Raw genomic sequence first — 20303 nt, forward strand, 5'->3', positions numbered from 1 at the left:
CAGTAACACTGAACCCTCACAAACTGGATCAGACTGGATCAAACTGGTTGAGACCGGTCTGGACCTCTGCAGCATTAGTTCTCCACAGTCTCTGTCTTTTCTCCTGGTTTCTTGCTAAAACACCGTTGGTGGCTCTTTATCGTATTTTATCTGATTTTATTGTGGGGGGAGCTGTTTCTCCTCACAGACTGGATCAGACTGAATCAAACCGGATCAGACGGTTCTGCAGCTGTCTTATTAGTTCATTGTTGGTTCTTCAGTTTTTTTGATCATGTTTTAATATTTTCGTTTGCCTGTTTTGGCTCATGTCTGTGTTATTTAATCAGATTTGTGTTGGAAGTGGATAATCATCTGCACACCTGACTGAACTTCATGACAAACGTCTGTTTAAAAAAATTTCCTGTCCAGACACAGAACCAGTTCGGACCAGTGGGGAACGTAGCTCCGCCGAGTGCTCTGTTTAGTAAGCCCAGAGGGGCGTGGTCAGACCACTGTAGATTCATCTGGAACACCTGGATCATTGAGTTCTGCTCCTGGAGCTGTGTCCAAATTCAAGGCCTACATCCTTCTAAGGCCGCATTTTAGGCTGATTACCTCACAGCGATGCAACGAAGGCTGTCCTAATTCTAAGGCTCCTTCAAACTCATCCTTGTCTTCCCCAGACTTGAAGGATGGGTCCGGCGTAACCTTCATGGCCCACCCTATCCCATGATTCATTACGGGTTGAAGCGGATTGTTCAAATGGACGCAGCAATGGCGGAGGAGAGAGAAAAGCTGTTCATAAAGTTGATATACTACGCTTTCTGTGAAACAAACTGAACAATCTGAAATATCTGCTCGGTTTATCAAGATATCGCGTAATTGCAAAAGTGTTCCGACGTGCTGGGAGATGTCCGCTCCCGATGCGCTAACAGCCGGATCACCTCGCCAGCTGTGGGCTGGCCGGGCGGTCGAGGCTCGCTGGACCGGCAGAGGACGCCAGATATAAGGTCTGATGTTATTGTTTGCTTTATTTATTATTATTATGCTCTACAAATAAATTGATTTAAACTTTGTTCAGTTAATATGTTAGTGTTTAAGTCCTTAAAAGTTTTACAAATATATTAAATAAAATGGTATTTGTCATCAATATACTTTATTCACAGTGTTATATTTGTTTATATCTATGAACATAAAAATAATTTTGAACATTTTTGATGGCTGATTAATAAAGGAGAATATAATGAAAAGATAATAAAACTAGAACATAAAAAAAAAACTTACAAGCTATCAGGAATATGAAAAATAAAAACCATGTGCAGTTATATGCAGTGGAGACAGCAGACCTTTAGGCTCCATCTTTACGGCTTCACAGCTCTGAGCTTCATGCTGTCGTGGTTGCTAGGCAACAGAAGTCACGCTGAGGTAAGGCGTGAACACCTGGTGAAGGCGAGACGTCCAAACTCACGGCCGGTCACTTCCTGCCTTCGCCATTGAAGGACCCGGTCCACGTAGACCAGGTCCTTGGAAGGATGCAGCCCCTGAATTTGGTCACATCTCTGGGAGAACTGAACCATCTTCGTTCGCAGGTAGATGTTTGAGCTGTCCATGTTCTTCAGTGGATCACTCTGTAAACTACCTGGATGTCCACTTCATCCCTGACCCAGGGTTCTGTATCTTCAAAATCTCCTGAGGAATAAAGCCAGTTGGTCTACAGACTGTGGTCTCTGGTAGGTCGTTACTGAACATTAACTTGGTGATGGATGGATGGATGGATGGATGGACATCTATCCACATCCATCCATCCATCCATGAGATGAGAGGAGGTAAACCCAGACGACACCCTCCAGCTCATTCTGGGACATCCCACGGCAGACGGGATATTAAGTCCCTCCAGCAAGTTCTGGGTCTTTCTCGGGGTCTCCTCCCAGTCGGATGTGCTCAGAAAACCCCAAAAGGGAGGCACCAAGGAGGCATCCTGATCAGAGGCCCAACCCACCTCAAGTGACTCCTATCGATGTCGAGGAGCAGCGGTCATGACCCTCTGTCTCACTGATCCACATCTTGAACCTTGTCTGTTCCTTATGTACTTTATTACTGTTAATTAGGTCTTGCTTTATTTAGTTTGTTTTTGAGTGGTTTAATATTGTAACTTAAATCATGCAGTTTCTTCCTGGGTTGAGTTTCTTACTTACGTCCTGGGTTCTGTTCTCAGGTTTTGACGGTTTTTTTTTGGTCTTGGTTCTTTTCCATTTGGCTTGTGGATCCATTTGTGTTTTGGTTCTTCTTCCTCTATGTGATTCAGTGTTCTGCTCTGCTCTCTCCTTCTGCTGTTCTGCATTCCTCTGATTGGACTCACCTGGTTTCATGGGGACTCTTTACTGCAGGTCTGTTCTTAGTGAGCTTTGGAGATTTGTGTTTGTGTGGTGAGAAGATCCAAGGTGTCTCATCCAGCTTAGTGGTTCGTGACTGAAAGAAACCGGCAGCAGGGACACAGGAAGTCACGTGTTTCTAAGTGGAGCTGTTTAAATTGGACCAAATGCAGAAACCAGGCAGGTTGAAGGTAAAGAAAGGTTTTAATGATGACTGAAACTTTCCAGCAGAGTCTAGTATAGAAATAAACATTAGGAGATTGTTAAAAACTAGAAACACAGACATGAAAATGACGGTAGGATAGAGGAAAAACTAAACACAAAATTCATTCAAATATAAAGCAACCCGGATTTCGGTTCTACTAAGGTATAACAGGACTAGAAATGGCCCTGAACCAAATACCAAACATAAATATTCAAAATCAACCAAGTACTTCATGCTCTAGAAGGTCTTACAATGAGGATCAATCTGAAACAGTATAAATGTTTAAATGTGTCAGAGCGCTGAACAGTTTAGATGTTCTCCTAAATAACCGCTGGTAAAACATAAATAATTAACCCCACCATCAACACAGGACATTCCACTAGTGGACAGATGGGATGAGATCTAATAATGACATGACTGCAGCAGATCCAGTTAGCTTGAAGAACTGATATACTACAGAGAAGAACCTGTCCACCATACATTTCTTCACATCAAGGATTCCTTCAGGAACATTCAGCTGAAAATAAACATCTCTAAGGAATGAGGACCTTCAAGGTAACTCAGGACATCTGAGGAGAACCATCCTCAGTGGGTTCTGTCCAGACCAGACTGGATCCTTTAGGACAGATGTTAGAAGTGGACTACTCATAGTCAGATGAGAGCTGTGAACCAATGTGAAGCCTGTCCTCCTCACCACATCCACACCAACAGTCTTTGTCTTCAGACTGGTTTGCATCCTATAATTCAGGAGGTTCAGGTTGGTCCTCAGCTGTTTAAAAGACAGATGTTAGTGTCTGTTTAGATGTTCCACTGATTTAGTCCCACTGTATGGAAACATCCAGACGTCCTGTGGTTCTGCTGTCAGCCTCACTGCAGACTAGTGATGAAGCTGCAATGCTTTGTCTCTGTGATCAGATGTCTTCAGGTTGAGATGATGGACACCGAGGAGAACACTGAGAGTTAGATGTTCCTCCAAGGTCAGTGTGGATGAAGCTCAGTACTCTCAGCCGGGGTACCATGATGCTGCAGGACGTCCCTGAAGCCTCTGAGATGATTCATTAATATTTAGTTGCTCTGCCACTCATCGTTCCTCGACTCACCGCTACCTCAACCAATCACGTGTCACCTACTTATTGGTCCTCTCCCTTTGCCTCCATGTTTTCTTCTTCATCTGTTCCACCTTCCTTCATTTTGTTCTCCTCCTTCAGCTTTAGGCTTAGAAGTTGGAACAACTCTAAGAAGCCAGCAGATAAACAGACTGTTATTGTAGGAACTAAAACATCTGCAGAACACCAGGTTCAGCCAGTATGGCAAGCTGTGTGACACAATAATTAAGTGCAAAATGGTAAATGAATGACTTTAAAAAATAAAATGATCTACGAACATAGAACCTAATGATCCATATATTATTATTGCTGATATAATTAATAATAATTATATCAGCAATAATAATATTGTTTTTCAGCTTAAATAACATGTTGGAGTATTTTCTTCAATAGAACCTGGAGCTCATTAATGTTCCACCTCTGTGTGTCGTGAATATTTAATGATGCTGCTTAACCTCTGACCTTCTGGGTTCTCACCAGCAGCCAGTCAGGACAGCAGGAGATGATCTGCAGAATATATGGACTCACCTTGTTTTAAAGGAGGGATCTGGGACAAGCCCAGCTTAGAGAAAAGTTGAGGATCTATTGTTTGGAGATGATTGAGCACCTTCTGACAGGTCTCTGATCCTTTCTCCTTCAGGATTTCCACCAAGCAGCTTGCCTTGTTCACCCTGGTGTGGTTCTGCTCAACAACTGATTTCCCCTCTGAAGCTGTCAGGACCTTATCAGCTACGAGGTCCTTCGAGAGCTGTTCCAGGGTTTCATTGGACACTTTCTTTATAAAGTCAAGGAGCATGTTCTTCATTTTTTTTTCTACAAGAAAAATAGACAAATAATAATAAATCAGACTGTGAAAATTGGACCTATGATAAAAGGTCTCCATTGAGGCTGGTCAGACGTCTGGTTAGAAGCAGGGTTCTCTGGGGGACCTGGACTCACTCTGGGTTTTAGTATCCTAACCTCCTGTTGAGTTTCCAGCTCTGATTTCAATTCATAAAGTAAAGATTCACATGATGATTGGTCCAGAGAAGCTGAGGAGAAGGTCAGTCAGGCTGTTTTTAACCACTTATCTGCAAGCAGCACAGCTGTTGGTTTTTATTAATACTTCATCCTTTCTGTTTCTAAATACTGATATTTATCCTGTTCGTATTGAAATCTAAGTCCTTTCTCATGTTTCAGTTGGATTTGACATCACAAACTCCTACCTCCTAGAGCTGCTGAAGAAGGGGGATTGTCCTGATCTCCAGCTTCAGACAGATCATCTGTTGGAGACCATAAAGATGTGATTTTTGTAAATCATTAGAGGAATTGTTTTTTTAAATTGGACTGACCTGTGTGCTCCTGGATTTTATTCAGAGCTTTTTCTAACTCCTCTCTGTTCTCCAAGTTGTACATCTGCATCATCTGTTTTATTGTGTCCGCTTCTTCTCCGTCCTCCATAGGAGTTTTTCTTGTGGGTGTAATGCTACCCATGAGCTTGTCAGTACTCTTCAGTATCATCTGGCAGTATTTAAGGTCCTCATCGCCCATTTCATCAAAAGCTTCCAGGACCAAGTGCTGTGAAGCAGGACAACAGGTATATAACTGCAAGGTTCTCAACTGAGTGGAGGGGGGATTGGTGCTATATTTACCTGCGCTGTATTACTGCTGATCTTCTCCAGTACTTTCTCTGTGACCTCTTTGGCCTTTGCTGGGTACAAGTTCACCAACAGGTCCAATGTGTCCAGTCTGTCTGCGTGCGTCAGACGGATTCTCTTGATTGGTTTGAAGCCGTCTTTGGACTCGTCTGCAGTCCGCAGGTAAAAATGGAAATACCTCAGCTCCTTGGTTTTTAATTCTTCCAACGTTTTTTTCAACCAACGCTTCAAATCCTTTGAAAAATAAGTTCATTACAATGTTAATTAAGCTTCATCATCCCAGGAGCTGTTAGTAGAAATACATCAGATAGTCTTTAAGAGGATTTGCCTATTTTCTGCAGACTTTCGTATATTTTTTATTGATAGTTGTGGATAATCATCATCTAGACTTGGTGCGTTTTCTCAGTGGAGAGCAATATTTTCACATATTATAACTCAGAAAGACATTTGTCTCTGCTGTCCAGAAGAGAAGAGAAGAGAAGCTGAAGAAAATTAAAAGACAGAGTTTAAACATCGACACAAGATTTAAAACTGGTCCAGTTGGACTTACAGCATCTTTATCTCCTAGTGGGCAAATCTGGCGCCAGCATTCCTCCTGTTCCTTCGACATTTGCTTGGATCTAGATCATAAGATTTTAAGAACATAGAAATATTTACCTATGATTGCCAGACAGATGTTTCTAAGATCAAGAACGTTATTCAAATATTTTTCACCCGTTGCAAAGATCTAATATTCAGATTATGTTCTCCATGATTTCTGCTTCAGATCCTTCATGAGGATGGTTCCTGATTATTTGGTTCATTTCTAGGGTAGAAAGTTGTCCCTTATAGATAGACTCAGACTCCTTACTCTCATTGCTCCAAGTCTGCACTCATTTGGATTTTTCCGTATGATTAATGAAGCTAAGAATTTGGCAATATCCAGGCAGAGATGGTGGCTGGTCCAGATGATTGGTAACACAGACTAATTAAAGCACACTTTATCAGAGGGTGGGGTTTAACCAAACCGGGTCCATGGATAAACCAGTACCAGTGCTTTCTTAACCACTGATAAGCTGGGCTGGACAGCAGAGTAGCTTTCTTCCAGAGAACATGTCAGGCCTTGAAGGTTTGGCAGCATGTTGGAGAGATCATTTCACTATTGCTCTGGCTAGTTTAGGACTAACACAAAACACTTTAACAGCGTAAACATTGATAAAAACTGGAAAATGGATCACATTAACCACTGGACCAGTTCCCTGGTTTTTAAAGGACAGAATCTAAAATCTCGTTGACTAAAGCTGTGAAGGATCTCGGGCCTAGTTATGTTTCAGAGTTGCTGGACAGGTATAAACCCTGTAGACCCCTCAGGTCATCGTAGACCTTCTCCCTCTGCGTTCCCAGAACCAGAACTAAACAAGGTGAGGCAGCATTTAGCTTCTATGTTCCTCAGCTCCTTAACTGAAGGCTTTTAACTGCATTTTGTGGACATCCTGATAGTAAAGAATTACAATAGTCCAGCCTTGAAGTAACAAATGCATGGACTAGTTTTTCAGCGTCACTCCTGGACAGGATATTTCTAATGTTGGCAATGTTCTGGAGGTGAAAGAAGGAAATCCTAGAAACCTGTTTAATATGGGATTTAAATGACATGTCCTAGTCAAAGATAGGGCTGCAATGTTTCATCGATGTAATTGATTAGGAAAAAACGTTGACACGTTTAAAATTATAAACAAATATTACCAATATCTGAATATTTCAGTGGTAATCACTATGAATCACCTGCAGTTCACTAAGGGGACAGCAGAGGGCAGTATTCCCCATCCTACCCCATCTTATGGTTCATTGTGGGGCAAAGCAGCAATGGCGGAGGAGAGCAGCAGAAGCTGTGAGTAGTTTAATAAATGACACTTTCTTTGACACAAAATAAACTCTAACGATGTTTTTAGGCCAGAATGTCGCTGTTTAAAGCTGAGATGTCTGTTCGGTTTACCAAGATGAGGCTGAGTTGCAGAAGCACTGCTCCGTTTGCCGGAGATGTCCGATCTTGGTGCGCTAACAACAAGTTTCTATCTGACTTTATAGCAGTTGAAAATAAATACATTTTTAAATGTGATTACACTGTTAAAAATAAATGAAGTCAGCAAATAGAAATTTAACTGAGTCTTCATTTCTAAAGGGGTCAAATAAAGGAGACATTGACAGGTGTGGAGACTAGAACAGGTGAGGTACAACATTTTTATAGGAGACTGAAGCGCCGGTTTCAGTCACAGAAAGAGAAGATGGAGATCAGAAATAAATAATCCAGAGATTAAAACAATTGTTAGCTGCAGCCCTGGTCAAAAACAACACCAAGGTGTAAGAATGTACAGCATGTTGAGTTTCTGTGTATTAATAGGTTTGTATTCTGCTAGTTTCATTGGATATAGTTCCTGTGTTCCCTGATTTAGCCCCCAGTACCTTTCCTCAGTGTATCAGCTCGCTGCTCTCCCCAGCTGGCTCTCATTAGCTCACCTGTCCAGCATCCCAGTAATCAAGCTCCACAGTATAAATAGCTTTTGGTTTCCTCAGTCAGAGGAAACCAGCCTGGGTTTTTATTTTCCTGAGTTCAGCTACCATTAAACCCATCATGCACCTCCAGTCCTCGTTTCAGTGTTTGGGTCCCCAGCAACAACAGTTATTGTTCTTTACTCTATTATGAGAGGCCAATTTAAAACCACCCAGATTAATTGATTGACTAAGCAGTTTTTCAAAGGTTGTGGTCCAGTAGTAGTGGTAGTCTAACTGGTTGGACTCATCAGGATTTATGGATAAATAAAGCTGAGTATCATCAGCATAACAGTGGAAATGTATCCTATGCTGCCTGCTAATTTAAACTATTGGAAGCATATATATAGAAAAGATTATTGGCCCAAGCACTGAACCCTGTGGTACACCACTGCCCAGTTTTGTATAATTGATCTTCTCTTGTCAGTGATCCTAATACGTCAAGAAATGATCAGAAACGTCCATCTCTTAGGAAACTGCCAGTAATAAAAAATGACCTAAAGTATGGGCATAAAACCAACTTGGCTGCAGAACATTGAGCTACAGGAAGCCCGGTCTCTTTTCAGCTGACACTTAATGCATCTTCAGGATCCCTGCTGGTGGACGTCTAAGGGAGAAGTTTCAGATCCATGGAGCCAGTAAACCACACTCTGATATACTTATTCCTAATGTCTGGGTTAGCAGTGAGAGTGGCTTAGTTCATATGAATGATTGGGTAACAATGTTTGAAGAACAGCTGAAAAATGTGAAGCTGAATCTAAGCTTTCAAAGAACGTGTAGAACTTACTTTTTACCAGCAGAGCAATCTTTATGCGACTTGTGACCTGGAGAAGGTTTAGACAACATGATCTTCAACCACAGAAATGTAGAGGAATCATTTAAACTGTGCCCAGCAGTTGTGTGAACTCACCTGGACTAGAAGGTGAACTCAGCTCAGAGGACAGTTGAGGGTTGATGGTTTGAAGACTGGTAATCACCTCCTTGGAGGCATCTGTTCCTTTCTCCATTACAATGTCAATAAAGCAGCTGGCCATATTTACTCTGGTGTGGTTCTGGAGGATCTTCTCCTTCTCTGATGCCTTCAAGGCGTTTGCACTTATGAGAGCCTCCATGAGTTGGGTGAAAGTGTCTTTTGGTACTTTCTCCACAAAGTCATTGAGCATCCTGGTGAGCACCTTCTCTGTAGGCAGAATTACCAGAAGTCAGCCCAGTTCATTCCGAGCTTTGATGGAAACATCTCCATAAAGACCTGGCGATCCAAAGGTAGCTCACTTTCTGTTTCATTGCATGTTTAGATCCAAACTTCTCCACTGTTGGTTTTACATAAATTCAAATAAAGCTGTTTAGATCTAATCAATAATTCTGAAAACCAATTCTGAACTTGGTCTGAACGTCAAACTGAAACCTGCCAATAAAAATCAGTTAACTGATGCAGGAGCATAAAACTCATTCATGACCACGAACGTCTCATCTGTGTTAGTTGTACCTTGTGCAGCAGTTGGAGATGATGGAGTCTTCTGCTCCTCAGCTTCAGGTATAACTTTGTCTGTTTGGAACCAGCGAAACATTTGGATCAGTGTTTAACCAGAAGAAATGTTCAGCGGGCACTTTGTATGATGTTTCTTTCCATCTGACAGACCTTTATTGTTCCTAATCTTCTCCACAATCTTCTCGGTGACCTCCTTGGTGTTTGCAGCATACATCTGCACCATCAGATCTACGGTGTCCAGCCTGTCTGCATTCTCCAACTGACTCTTTTTGATGGGTTTGAAGCCGTCCTTGGACTTGTCTGCAGTGTGCAGGAACCAGTGGAAGTGCTTCAGCTCCCTGTCGTCCAGATCTTCCAGAGTGTCCAGAAGCCAATAACTGAAATCCTTTCAATGTTGGAAAAGATTCATATCAGGTTAGGAATTTTCGCTGACTTGGTTCAATTAGGTTAAATCTGTCATGTTCACGACCTTCCTACGTGAGGAACCACACCTGTGAGCACTAATACAGAAAAAAGTATAATTACTTGTCCTTTATTTTTATTGATCTTCTTAAAAATCTTCTCTGCCACCTCTCTGCTGTTTGTGGTGTATGTCTGAAACATCAGATCTACGGTGTCCAGCCTGTCTGCATGCTCCAGGCGACTCTTTTTGATGGGTTTGAAGCCGTCCTTGGACTTGTCTGCAGTGTGCAGGAACCAGTGGAAGTACTTCATCTCCTTGCTGTTCAGATCTTCAAGAGAATCCTTCAACCATTGCTTTAAGTCCTTTTAAAAAGAGATGAGGGGATTTTTTTAACCATCAATAAGTGCACATAAGGCGAGCTGAAAGCTAGCAGGACATGGATCCAGGGACACAGCTTCTTGTCTGGAGAATCATTTCCAAATTTTTGGACTATATTTAAATGCAGTTTGCAGAATTTCTTCTTACAGACTAGTGAATAAAAGCTGTTTCCAAAGAGCATCACGTTGACAACCAACTGTACAGGAAGTCGGTCAAACCTCAACACTGACATGAAGATGATGGATGGTGACTTACAGCATCATTGTCCCCTTCAGGACAGATCTGGCTCCAGCTTTCTTCCTGTTCTTCTACAGGCCTTTGGGTCAAAACATGCCACAAACATTAGTGAAGGAATATCTTTAGGAAACATCTACTGGTTACCAGTGGTAGACGATAAACTTCCATCAAACATGTTAGAATCATTTTCCAGCCCTAGAAAAGACCAGTTTATCTGAAAAAGAGTCACTCTTTGTAGATTCATCATGGTGAACCAAATATTTTAATCAAGTTTGATTTTGCTGCATATTTTTCAATTATTAACCAAGGAGTGGTTGCCTGATACCCATCTGAGAAAGATGTGCTCTGTTAGGAAGATATGGACCAACGTTTTGGATGAGCTGAAGGTTTTTAACTGCATTTTGTGGACATCCTGATAGTAAAGAATTACAATAGTCCAGCCTTGAAGTAACAAATGCATGGACTAGTTTTTCAGCGTCACTCCTGGACAGGATATTTCTAATTTTGGCAATGTTCTGGAGGTGAAAGAAGGAAATCCTAGAAACCTGTTTAATATGGGATTTAAATGACATGTCCTAGTCAAGACCCTCCCTGGTCAGAACTGCATCCTGACAAAAGATATGGTTTTTCTTTTCATTTAGTTGTTCTGCTTGTTTTTCTAGGTCTGAGGATGAAACGAGCATCTGGGAATAAAATTTGAACCCTTTATGAGTGATTCACAGTGGTCAGAGAATTAGGACTTTAAGTTTCAAGTATCCAGCATGCTGAGCTGGGTGAATGGTGATATTAGATAGTTATTGTGCAATTGCTGAAATACAGGAAATGTGTCAGATGTTTGTAATAACAACAGCCTGGTTTGGCTACAGTGTTGATGCGTAGGTAGGAAAAGAGGGGGCAGTAATTTCATATGAAATAATTTCTTATTGTGCCATTAAAACCAGTCAGATACTCAACATTATGATGGGAGAAGGACCTGTGTGAGCATAGCTGTTAGTCCCAGCTAACAGAGGTAACCAGCTCTGCTAATCTCCATCCATGGAGAACCTTAAACCTGAGGGTTAGGGTATAAAACATAAACTACTTCTTATTAAAAGCTCAAATAAGTTTCTCAGGCATGTTGAAAAAAACGTACCTTTGAAAAGCTGAATTAATAGTAGTAAGTAACTGCTGAATGGCAGGTTTACAAACAGATCCTGGTTCTGATACTTGTTTGGATTGGGGTTCCTGTGAACTGTGACCTGAGGGACAGACAGAGACACAGATCATTGATCCTGTGAAGAACGTTGTTGAAGATGCACCAAATAGGAACTGGACTAAATGAAGGAGGGAGCACAATGTTCCTACCTACACTTCATCTCCTCAAACTATCAGTAAAACTCACCTTGTTGAGCAAATGGACCAGAGAACAAACCCAGCTTGGTGGAAAGAGGAACATCAATAGCTTTAAGGTGATGAATCATCTTCTTACAGGCACCAGGTCCTTTATCCATCACTGTGTCAGCAAGGCAGCTTGCTCTGTTCACTCTGGTGTGGTTCTTCTCAACGATGGTCTCCTTCTCAGAGGACTTCAACACACCATCCGCTACAAGAGCCTGTGAGAGTTTGGTCAAGGTTTCTTTTGGAGCTTTCTTAACAAACTGGTCCAGCACCTTGGAGAGCTCTTTCTCTACAGGATGGGAGAAAAGATCAATCATCAGATGTTCATCTATGAGCCGTCAGGAAAATGTCCTCACACTGATGAAGAAATCCTGAAGACCTACTCTCATAACATGCTAAAGATTCCAAGATGAGCTCTTAGACTGCTGGTTTGAATCAGAGCTCACTGGTCCATCATTCAGCGTATCCTGGCTTTGTCCCACCACCGGGGTCCCCCAAGGCTCAGTACTGGGACCTCTTCACTTTCCCATATACACCCCTCCACTGGACCAGATCATCCAATCACACGGCTTCCCACGCTATGCTGATGATACCCAGCTCTATTTGTCATTGCCGACCACTCGGTCTCAGCAGGAATCTTGCACCATCTTTCTGACATTTCAATATGAAGGAGAGTTCATAACCTGAAATTTAACCTCTAAAACTGAACTTCTTGTCTTCCCAACCAAACCCACCATACACCAGAACATCTGCATCCAAACTTTACCTTTTATTTACATATATATACCTTCTGCAGCAGCTGGAGAGGATGGCTTCATCTGCTCCTCAGCTTCAGGGATAACGTTTCCTGTTGGAGCCAATAAAAAGTAGATTTGAATTATTATTAGTCGGTGTAAAAGCTGAGCAGATGATCTCTGGGACGTTTGCCTTTCCATCTAACAGACCTTTATTGCTCTTAATCTTATTCAGAATCATCCTTGTGACCTCCTTGGAGTTTGTGGTGTAGGTCTGCATCATCAAATGTGCTGTTTCCAGTCTGTCTGCATCCTCCAGCTGGCTGTTCTTTATTGATCTGAAGCCATCCTTTGACCTGTTTGCAGTTTTCAGGAACCATTGGAAATACTTCAGCTCCCTGTTGTCCACATTGTCCAATGTTTTCACAACCGAACTAAGGACCTCCTTGAACAGGAAACAGGAGAAAAAGATTCAGTGATAAAGGAACATTTCACTGAGAGGGTCATACCGACGCTGGCTAGGTTCCATAGAACATAATGCTTCATGATGACATTTTACATGTTAAGAAACTATAAGAAATTCTGAAGAAGGTTCAGCAACGTCTGTTTACATACAACATAGATGCATCAAGAAATCATTACATTTTCTTTACTTGTGTTGATCTTCTTCATAATCCTTTCGGTGACCTTTTTGAAGTCTGTAGGATACATTTGGAGCATCAGATCTACAGTGTCCAGTTTGTCAGCGTGCTGCAGGCGACTCTTTCTGATAGGTTTGAAGCCGTCCTTGGTCTGGTTTCCGGTTCGCAGGAACCAGTGGAAATATTTCAGATCTTTGTCGTTTAACTTTTTCAAAGAAGTCTTCAACCAAAGTTTTGATTCCTGTTCAGATAGATCAGAGTGAGAAATGTCCTCATCTCCTCATGCAGGTCTAGCAGGCTTTAACATTCAGAAACAGCAATATCTTGTATATGAAATCTGAAAGTAATCTGGGGGTTCTACTAACTCTGAGGTGGAGATATCAGAGGTGGTATGTTTTTTGGTTTAGTTGTTTTTCTCTGAAGTGAAAACATGAATAAGTTCAGGTTCTGTTACACTGATAACTTACAGTATCCTTATCTCCAGGCGGACAAACCAGGTGCCAGAAGTCTTCTGGATCTTTAGTCCAGAAACTTTTAACAGTACTAGAAGGACCAGAACATTTAGGTTTGAGTAAACAGAGTAGTTAAGAACACCTAATATACAGAATGAATTAAATTTAATTCAGGGTAGAGAAGAAAGGTGAGAAAAGACAGAAAAACTAAACTATAAAACACTTTTAGGAGGAAAACATAGGATGAGAAAGTCTGAGTGGGACAGAGGAGCCATGGAGACAGGAAACTGGGTCCCAACTGACCTAAAGAATAAACCCTTGTTAGCCGGTTTATCCTCAGTTTTACTTTCACTCTGAGGTCCAGGTACTGGTTCAAGTGTCTGAACAGGTTCAGGTTCATGAACTTCTGTTCTTCTGAAAAAGAGGAGAAAAATGCGTTCAGATGAAAATGTATTGTCTCATGTTCAGGTCAAACTTTGGTGCAAAAGGCTCACTGCTCAGGGCAGCATTAATCCAGGGGGTGGCGTGTTTCAATAGTTGATTGTTTACAGTAAATCCAGTCAACTAGAACTTATAGAGAAAACTTACTGAAAAGGACAACACCAAGTGGGACATGTTGAGGAGCGGTTAGAGGACTCTTTGCTGGGTACAGGTTCTGCTGACGGCTTTGTAGAAGTCTGTTTATTGCTGAAAAACATGAGAAGAACACATGGAAGAGATGAAGTATATGTCTGAGATCTTTTGAGGAAATGAATTGAGGGTCATCCCACCTCTGAGCTTTGCTCTGAGTCTTCTTCTCTGTGTCCTGACGGTGATCCATACTGCTGAAGTCACATCCACCTTAACCTGACCTTCTGCTGCAAGACAAACATCACCATCAGCACTGATCTCCATTCTTTGTTCTTTCAGAGTCAGCTGAATGCAGCCAGAACCTGCTGCAGGCTTTTGTACTTCTACTCTCCGTCCACTAGGGGGAGTCATAGAGCTGCAGACCAGCAGACACTGATGGACTTTGTCTGGAAGCTTCAGTCCATTCACAGCTGAAACCTTTTTAGCTGTGAACTGGGTCACCAGGTACCGACCAGTGAGCAGAACACAGATGTCTGTCCATGTCCATGTCTGTTCACGACCCAGCAACCAGTTGGTGTTGAGGTACCACTGGTTTTAAGGCACCACAGTAAATCAAGATTTCAAGATTCAAGATTTGATTTATTGATATACCCAGACTCATGTCTCTTCTGGCATGTAAAGGACCTGGTTGTCTCCTTGTGTCGGGGCAGTTTTGCTCTGCAGAAAGAGTATTCTGTGTCATGATCCTGAGATGTTTTTGGATTTCTGTAGATGTCTGTTTCTTGCATTGTTGTTAATGTTCCCTTAGTGTTACTGCTTTACTTCAACCCATTGTTTACTTATTTCTCAGTTTATCCTCTACATTCAGATCTGCTCTGTTAGGTTCTTTTAGCTCCTCTCTCTTCGTGAGTCTCAGCTGCTCTTCAAGCCTTTCCTTCTCTTATGTCTCAGTATATTCACTGGTTCTCGGTCCTTGCTGGTTTCTTCTGTTTCTCTGCTTCCTGCCTGTTCCATGTCCTGTTTGTAAGTTTCTGACTTTATTATTATTGTTAAATCTTTGAATTCACCATGCAGCTCCTGAGTTCCTGTCTACACTTTGGTCCATCTAACCAACAATTCTTGACATTCTGAGACGCTCCCCTTTTTGCATCAACTTTATTACACGAGAAGACTGTGATTGTTGTCAGAGTAGACCGGCAGGGCAATATTATATTTACTGATACTAAGAAAGCAGACGAGGGTTGGGGATCAAGAAAGAGCAACAACTGCAGAGACTTAAGAGAGCAAAAAGATATTATTAAGTAAACTATCGGTCTAAAATCTACACTTGTGAGACCCTGGTTTGTGTGTTGGAGTGCATTTACGAATCTGTCACTTTGAGGTGTACGGTAGTTACATTGCTGAGCAGGTAAAAGCCTCACAATGGTCAGTGCCAAGAGCAACAAAGGGTGGGCTGCACAGACTATGAAGGGTGGCAGCAACCCCCTGCAGAAGGACATCATGGCACACAGCAGGACTCCCCCAACCCCTCAAGCTTACACAGCAGCAATCGGACCTCACAAGAACCAAGATGGGGAGGGCACCATGTAATCCTAGCTGCTGGGAGAGCCCTATGAAGGGCAAGAGTCCTGGCCAGTCAGAAGGTCCACTGAGAATCAAGTAGGCCAGTGCCCAGGAGCCCTCCACATCGCAACCTAAACCTAGCCCCACTCAGATAATACCGCACCTGGGCAAATATGCCCCTTTTCCATTAGTACCTAATCTATACGGGTCGGGTCAGGTCAGTTTAACACTGTTTCATTCATTTTCCATTATAACTAATTTGTGATTTAGAGACATGTAGCGAACTGCTCCATGTGGGTACTAGTGGGAAAGGGGTATTAGTTCTGGCTTGTGGGAGAGGCTCCCCTCACAAGCACCGCCACCAACAACCTCCCCTTCAAGATATCGTCATGGCCCCCCTAGCCCACATCCCCCCAACGCTACATTAGTTTGCTTGTCTGGCCATATAAATGTAAAGGGCTGTGGTTGCAATGGAATGGGTGCAAAGGTTCAAGCACATAGCCCTCACAGGAAGCAAGCCCCCAAACTGGCCCCACCTAACCCCCACCTCCAGCCACCAATACACAGCAGCACCACCAAGAAGGTACTCCCCTATGAATTAACAGACTGAATTCAGAACTCAGCCAGCTAAGCGAGCTGAGCACCCCGTCAGTGGCCAAGGACCTAGGGCCCCCCCAGGGTTTACTTTTAACCCACCGACCTCAACCACAAACATGCCCCCATACTGAACCCACCAACAACACCACCTCCTGTGGATCTTCTGGGCCCATTTAGCCTATCAAACTGTCGTCTAAAAAGACATGAGCAGGATTATAGACCTGCCTCAGTTTACCCAGAGGTGTTTTGTTTTTTGGCCCTCTAAGCCAGCCCTTGTTGTCCATGTGGAAGACTATAGCCCCAAGACCCAGAGGTTTATGGTACTGAAGGCTCTGTGAACATCTTTATGCTTCAGCATTGTCCTCTTGTACACTTGCAGAGCGATCAATGCTCAGACTGAATTGTTAAGAGAGCTAAGCCGCAAGCTGGGTACGGTTCTTGAACAGAATCGTAGCCTGGAAGCGGCTTTTGGACTCAGAGGTGAAAGGATTTAATCATGGAGAAGGTTGTTCGCTCCAGAACTGCGGGAAAGACTCAGAAATTTGGATATTTGGATTCGCGATTGAGAGATAACAGTAAAACCTCTTAAAGTGGTTGGAAATCTAACTGCTTGAACCAGAACACTTTTTGTATTTCTAAATCTGGTGCTCCAACGTGGCCTTGGCAACTTCTGCTAGGTGGCTATCGACAAAATATCTCCTGGATGTCATGTAAACACGACGCTCTTTCCCAGCAACCCGAACAGCTATGAGCCACATAAGACTTTGTGGTCGATTGAGAAAACTTCCATCTCTCTCCTCAAGGACAATGGCGCTCTATCTGTGTTGACCGTCTAATTCTTGCTCACACTCACAGTTAAATATTCACACCCCCAGGATTCCACCGCACTCTTGCAAAATCTTTTCTTCTAGTGTGTTGCTTAGCCCTGCACCTAATTGTGTGATTTCATTACTTTTTCAGAGATTTTTAGTTTTATCAGAAGGATTTCCAGCAAAAACCAAACATTATTAGTAATAGAAATTTGGACTTTAGCTGCTCTTACACCAATGACCCAGCTTTCTTAGTTAGACTACAATGGACTGTTATTACTTAGTTCAACTTCAGTCATTGATTTTTAGATTTCTTAGAAGGATTGTAGTATCATTTGATTTGTTTTTCTGTGTCTGTATCTGTGTTCATTTTCTTTGTAATTGTATGTACAGCGCTTTGAGCGTGTCGTTACTGAAAAGCGCTACATAAATAAACTTACCTTACCTTGGAAGCAAGCAGGAGCTGAGCTCCCAGCTGATCATTACTAGATATTAATGTTGAATTGGCAAGGATGCAAAAAACAAACCAAGTATGTTGTAGGCATGCCATCTGTCAGCTTCTACAGAATGAGATTTATGTCCATCCTTCTTTGCAAAACAAGCTTAGAGAATGTGTGAACATTAATTTTCTCAGTTGAATATAGGTCTGGACTTTGACTAGGCCATTCTAATACATAAATCTGCTTTATTCTAAACCATCCCATTGTCTCACTGGCTGTATGTGAAAGGTCCAGTGGTTGTACATTTTTAACTTTATAAAGATACAGAACATGCTCATATCTTATAGTGAGGCAGGCGGAGGATGAAGATAATTTAATTCAGTGTTTTTACATTGTGCTAATTCTCTGTTAATATCATCTCAAGGCAAAGAAATTTGTAATATCTAATCAAATCCTATCCACAGATTCATACTCATACTGAGTTCAGAGGACCTAAGGGTTAAAACAGGCCACACCATGAGATTTCCAGCAGCTGGCTTCGTGTTAATCCCCATCAGCAGGAGAACCTGAATGTTCACTTCTGAGGAACACAAAGTTCATTTGGTTTCCTTTTTTTAATTGTTCTGGCTATTTCCTCTGAAGAGCAAAGAGAGACTGAATCAAATAAAGAGTTTTTCTAGAGAACTCCTGGAGCAGCAGCCCTCCTACTGCAGCCTGAGAAGGTTCCACAATCAGTTTGTCTTTGATCAAGATCATCTTTCTGCAGATCCTCACCCATCATACACTCTGCATGCACCAACTTTAGCTAAACATGCTCACATGCAGCTTCAATCCTATTCAGCCCAGGCTCTTGAAAGGGTTTGTTTTTAATAATTCGTTGCTGGACCTGCAGCTGATCACAGCATTCTTTTAGAGAGTCTGGAGGACTGGGTGTGGATCTCATGTTCTGCACTCAAATACTTTTCAGCTTATTTTCAATCTGAAGCATTTTTAGTTCATTTCAATGGAGCATTGTCTACCAGTGCCTGCTTGTACTTGCTACCCATTAGATCATAATGGCAAAGCATGGAGTTCCCTCTATGCTGATGACACACACCTCTACCTCTCTGCCCTAACGCTGCAGCACCTTCTGACTGCATAATTAAAATAAACAAGTGGAGGGCAACAAGCTTCTTACATTGAGAACAAAACAGAACTAATCATATTTTAACTCCTGAGGCTGCAGCTCATGTAGCACACATTTAAAATAAAACAATCTTGGCTTTTTGTCTGACCCTGTACCATTAAATGTTTGAATGCCAGAAGGGTTATCTGCCCAAACGGGTTCTGGAGTGAAATGTGTGACTCAATCCCGGAACAAAAGCAAAGTATGTTGTAAAGATACTAGTCCTAACCCTAACAAATGTCCTCAGGGACAAAGAGTGTAACTTTGGAGGGATGTCCTGTGGTTTGAAGCTAAAGCAGAAGTGTTTGGGCATAATCGCCATCGTCAGAGAAAACATTGCAGCCTGAGAACGCCAACTGTAAAATACGATGGTGGCAGCATCATGCTGTGGGGCTGCTTTGCTGCAGGAGAGACCGGTGCGCTTCATATAATGTGTTGTGATGAGGAAATATGTGGAAATAATAAAGCAACATCTCAGGACTTCAGCTATAAGGTTAAAACTTGGAGAGAGATAGATCTTCCAGATGGACAGTGTCCCTCAGCAGACCACCAGACCAGCTGCTAAGTGGCTGAAGGACAACAAAGTCCATTTTTAGAGCAACCATCACTAATCCCTGACTTCAGTCCCAGAGAACATTAGTGGTCAGAGCTGAAACGTTCTGCCTGAGCAAGGCGTCCTACAAACATGATCCAGATACACCGGTTCTGTCAGGTGGAATGGGCCAAAATTCCAGCAAACTACTGCGAGAAGCTTCTAGAAGAAAACCAGAACATTTGACCCAAGTCAGTCAGTTTAAAGGGAACGGAAACGTCTGAATTAGAAGAAATGTAATAAACCTGGGTCACTGACCCAAACTGACCCAAAACTTTCTCATTCAGGTCAGTTTAGGTCTGTGACCCAGTGTCACACTGTGAGAAAACAGGTTGGTGGATGTAAAGATCTGAGCTGCTGCTGCTGCTAAACTCGCTGTGATCAATGAAACATCTTCACATCATCTAAGATCTGCTGATCGTCATCAGACACCAGAACCAGTAAACCGATCAGTGTCTTCCTCAGACATGCTAAGCCCAACACCTGCATCCATCTGTGTAATACTTACAGGTCTAACCTACAAATCCCAGAATGCAATGGAGCAATCAGTTCCCTTTCACCTGTCAAGCCCCTCTCTCCACAACAGAGAGATAAACTACAACGTTTTCTTTCCAAGACAAAGCATTAAACATGAAGGAGACACTTACAGACGGTGTGCTAAGCTCTCCTCACAGATCCAACAGTTGGTCCAATAGAACCTGAACAGCGCTGATGGAGCAGAGCTTGATCTCTGCTTCAGGAAACGTAGACTGAGCTGCTCAGCAGGATGATGCTGGTTGCTGATGAACATCTGTTGGGAAACCTGAAAGTTTGCTTTTCAGGAGCACATTCTTCTATTCAGCTGTCAAAGCATAATTGGGCTGGGAGGAGACAGCATGAGCCTGGAGAACCAGAACCATGCAGACAAACAGGAAGTTACTCAGAGATCTCTGCAGAGGTTCTCTGACAGTTCTCAGCTTAAATACTTCACATTCAGTGAAGTACTTACTGTTAAGTACTTCGTAAAAGTTTTCATTTTCAATGTGCCCATC

General features: G+C 42.4%; 1 protein-coding gene across 1 annotated transcript; it reads right to left on the reverse strand.

The window, feature by feature from the left end:
- Positions 1-1072: 1072 nt before the first annotated feature.
- On the reverse strand, positions 1073-20005 carry LOC124861325. The gene is made up of 23 exons (XM_047354927.1): positions 19920-20005; positions 14307-14393; positions 14125-14223; positions 13840-13950; positions 13552-13627; positions 13086-13325; positions 12654-12888; positions 12497-12556; positions 11714-11998; positions 11465-11570; positions 10351-10411; positions 9840-10079; positions 9465-9699; positions 9312-9371; positions 8736-9005; positions 8613-8649; positions 5850-5919; positions 5294-5533; positions 4994-5219; positions 4868-4924; positions 4191-4475; positions 3687-3790; positions 1073-3601 (listed from the first exon to the last, which is right to left on the reverse strand). The coding sequence occupies exons 2-22, from the start codon at positions 14354-14356 to the stop codon at positions 3687-3689; spliced, it is 3147 nt and encodes a 1048-aa protein (XP_047210883.1). The 5' UTR covers positions 14357-14393; positions 19920-20005; the 3' UTR covers positions 1073-3601.
- Positions 20006-20303: the final 298 nt, after the last annotated feature.

The sequence above is a fragment of the Girardinichthys multiradiatus genome, chromosome 24 (genome assembly GCF_021462225.1).
Source record: "Girardinichthys multiradiatus isolate DD_20200921_A chromosome 24, DD_fGirMul_XY1, whole genome shotgun sequence".
NCBI classification, from domain to species: domain Eukaryota; kingdom Metazoa; phylum Chordata; class Actinopteri; order Cyprinodontiformes; family Goodeidae; genus Girardinichthys; species Girardinichthys multiradiatus.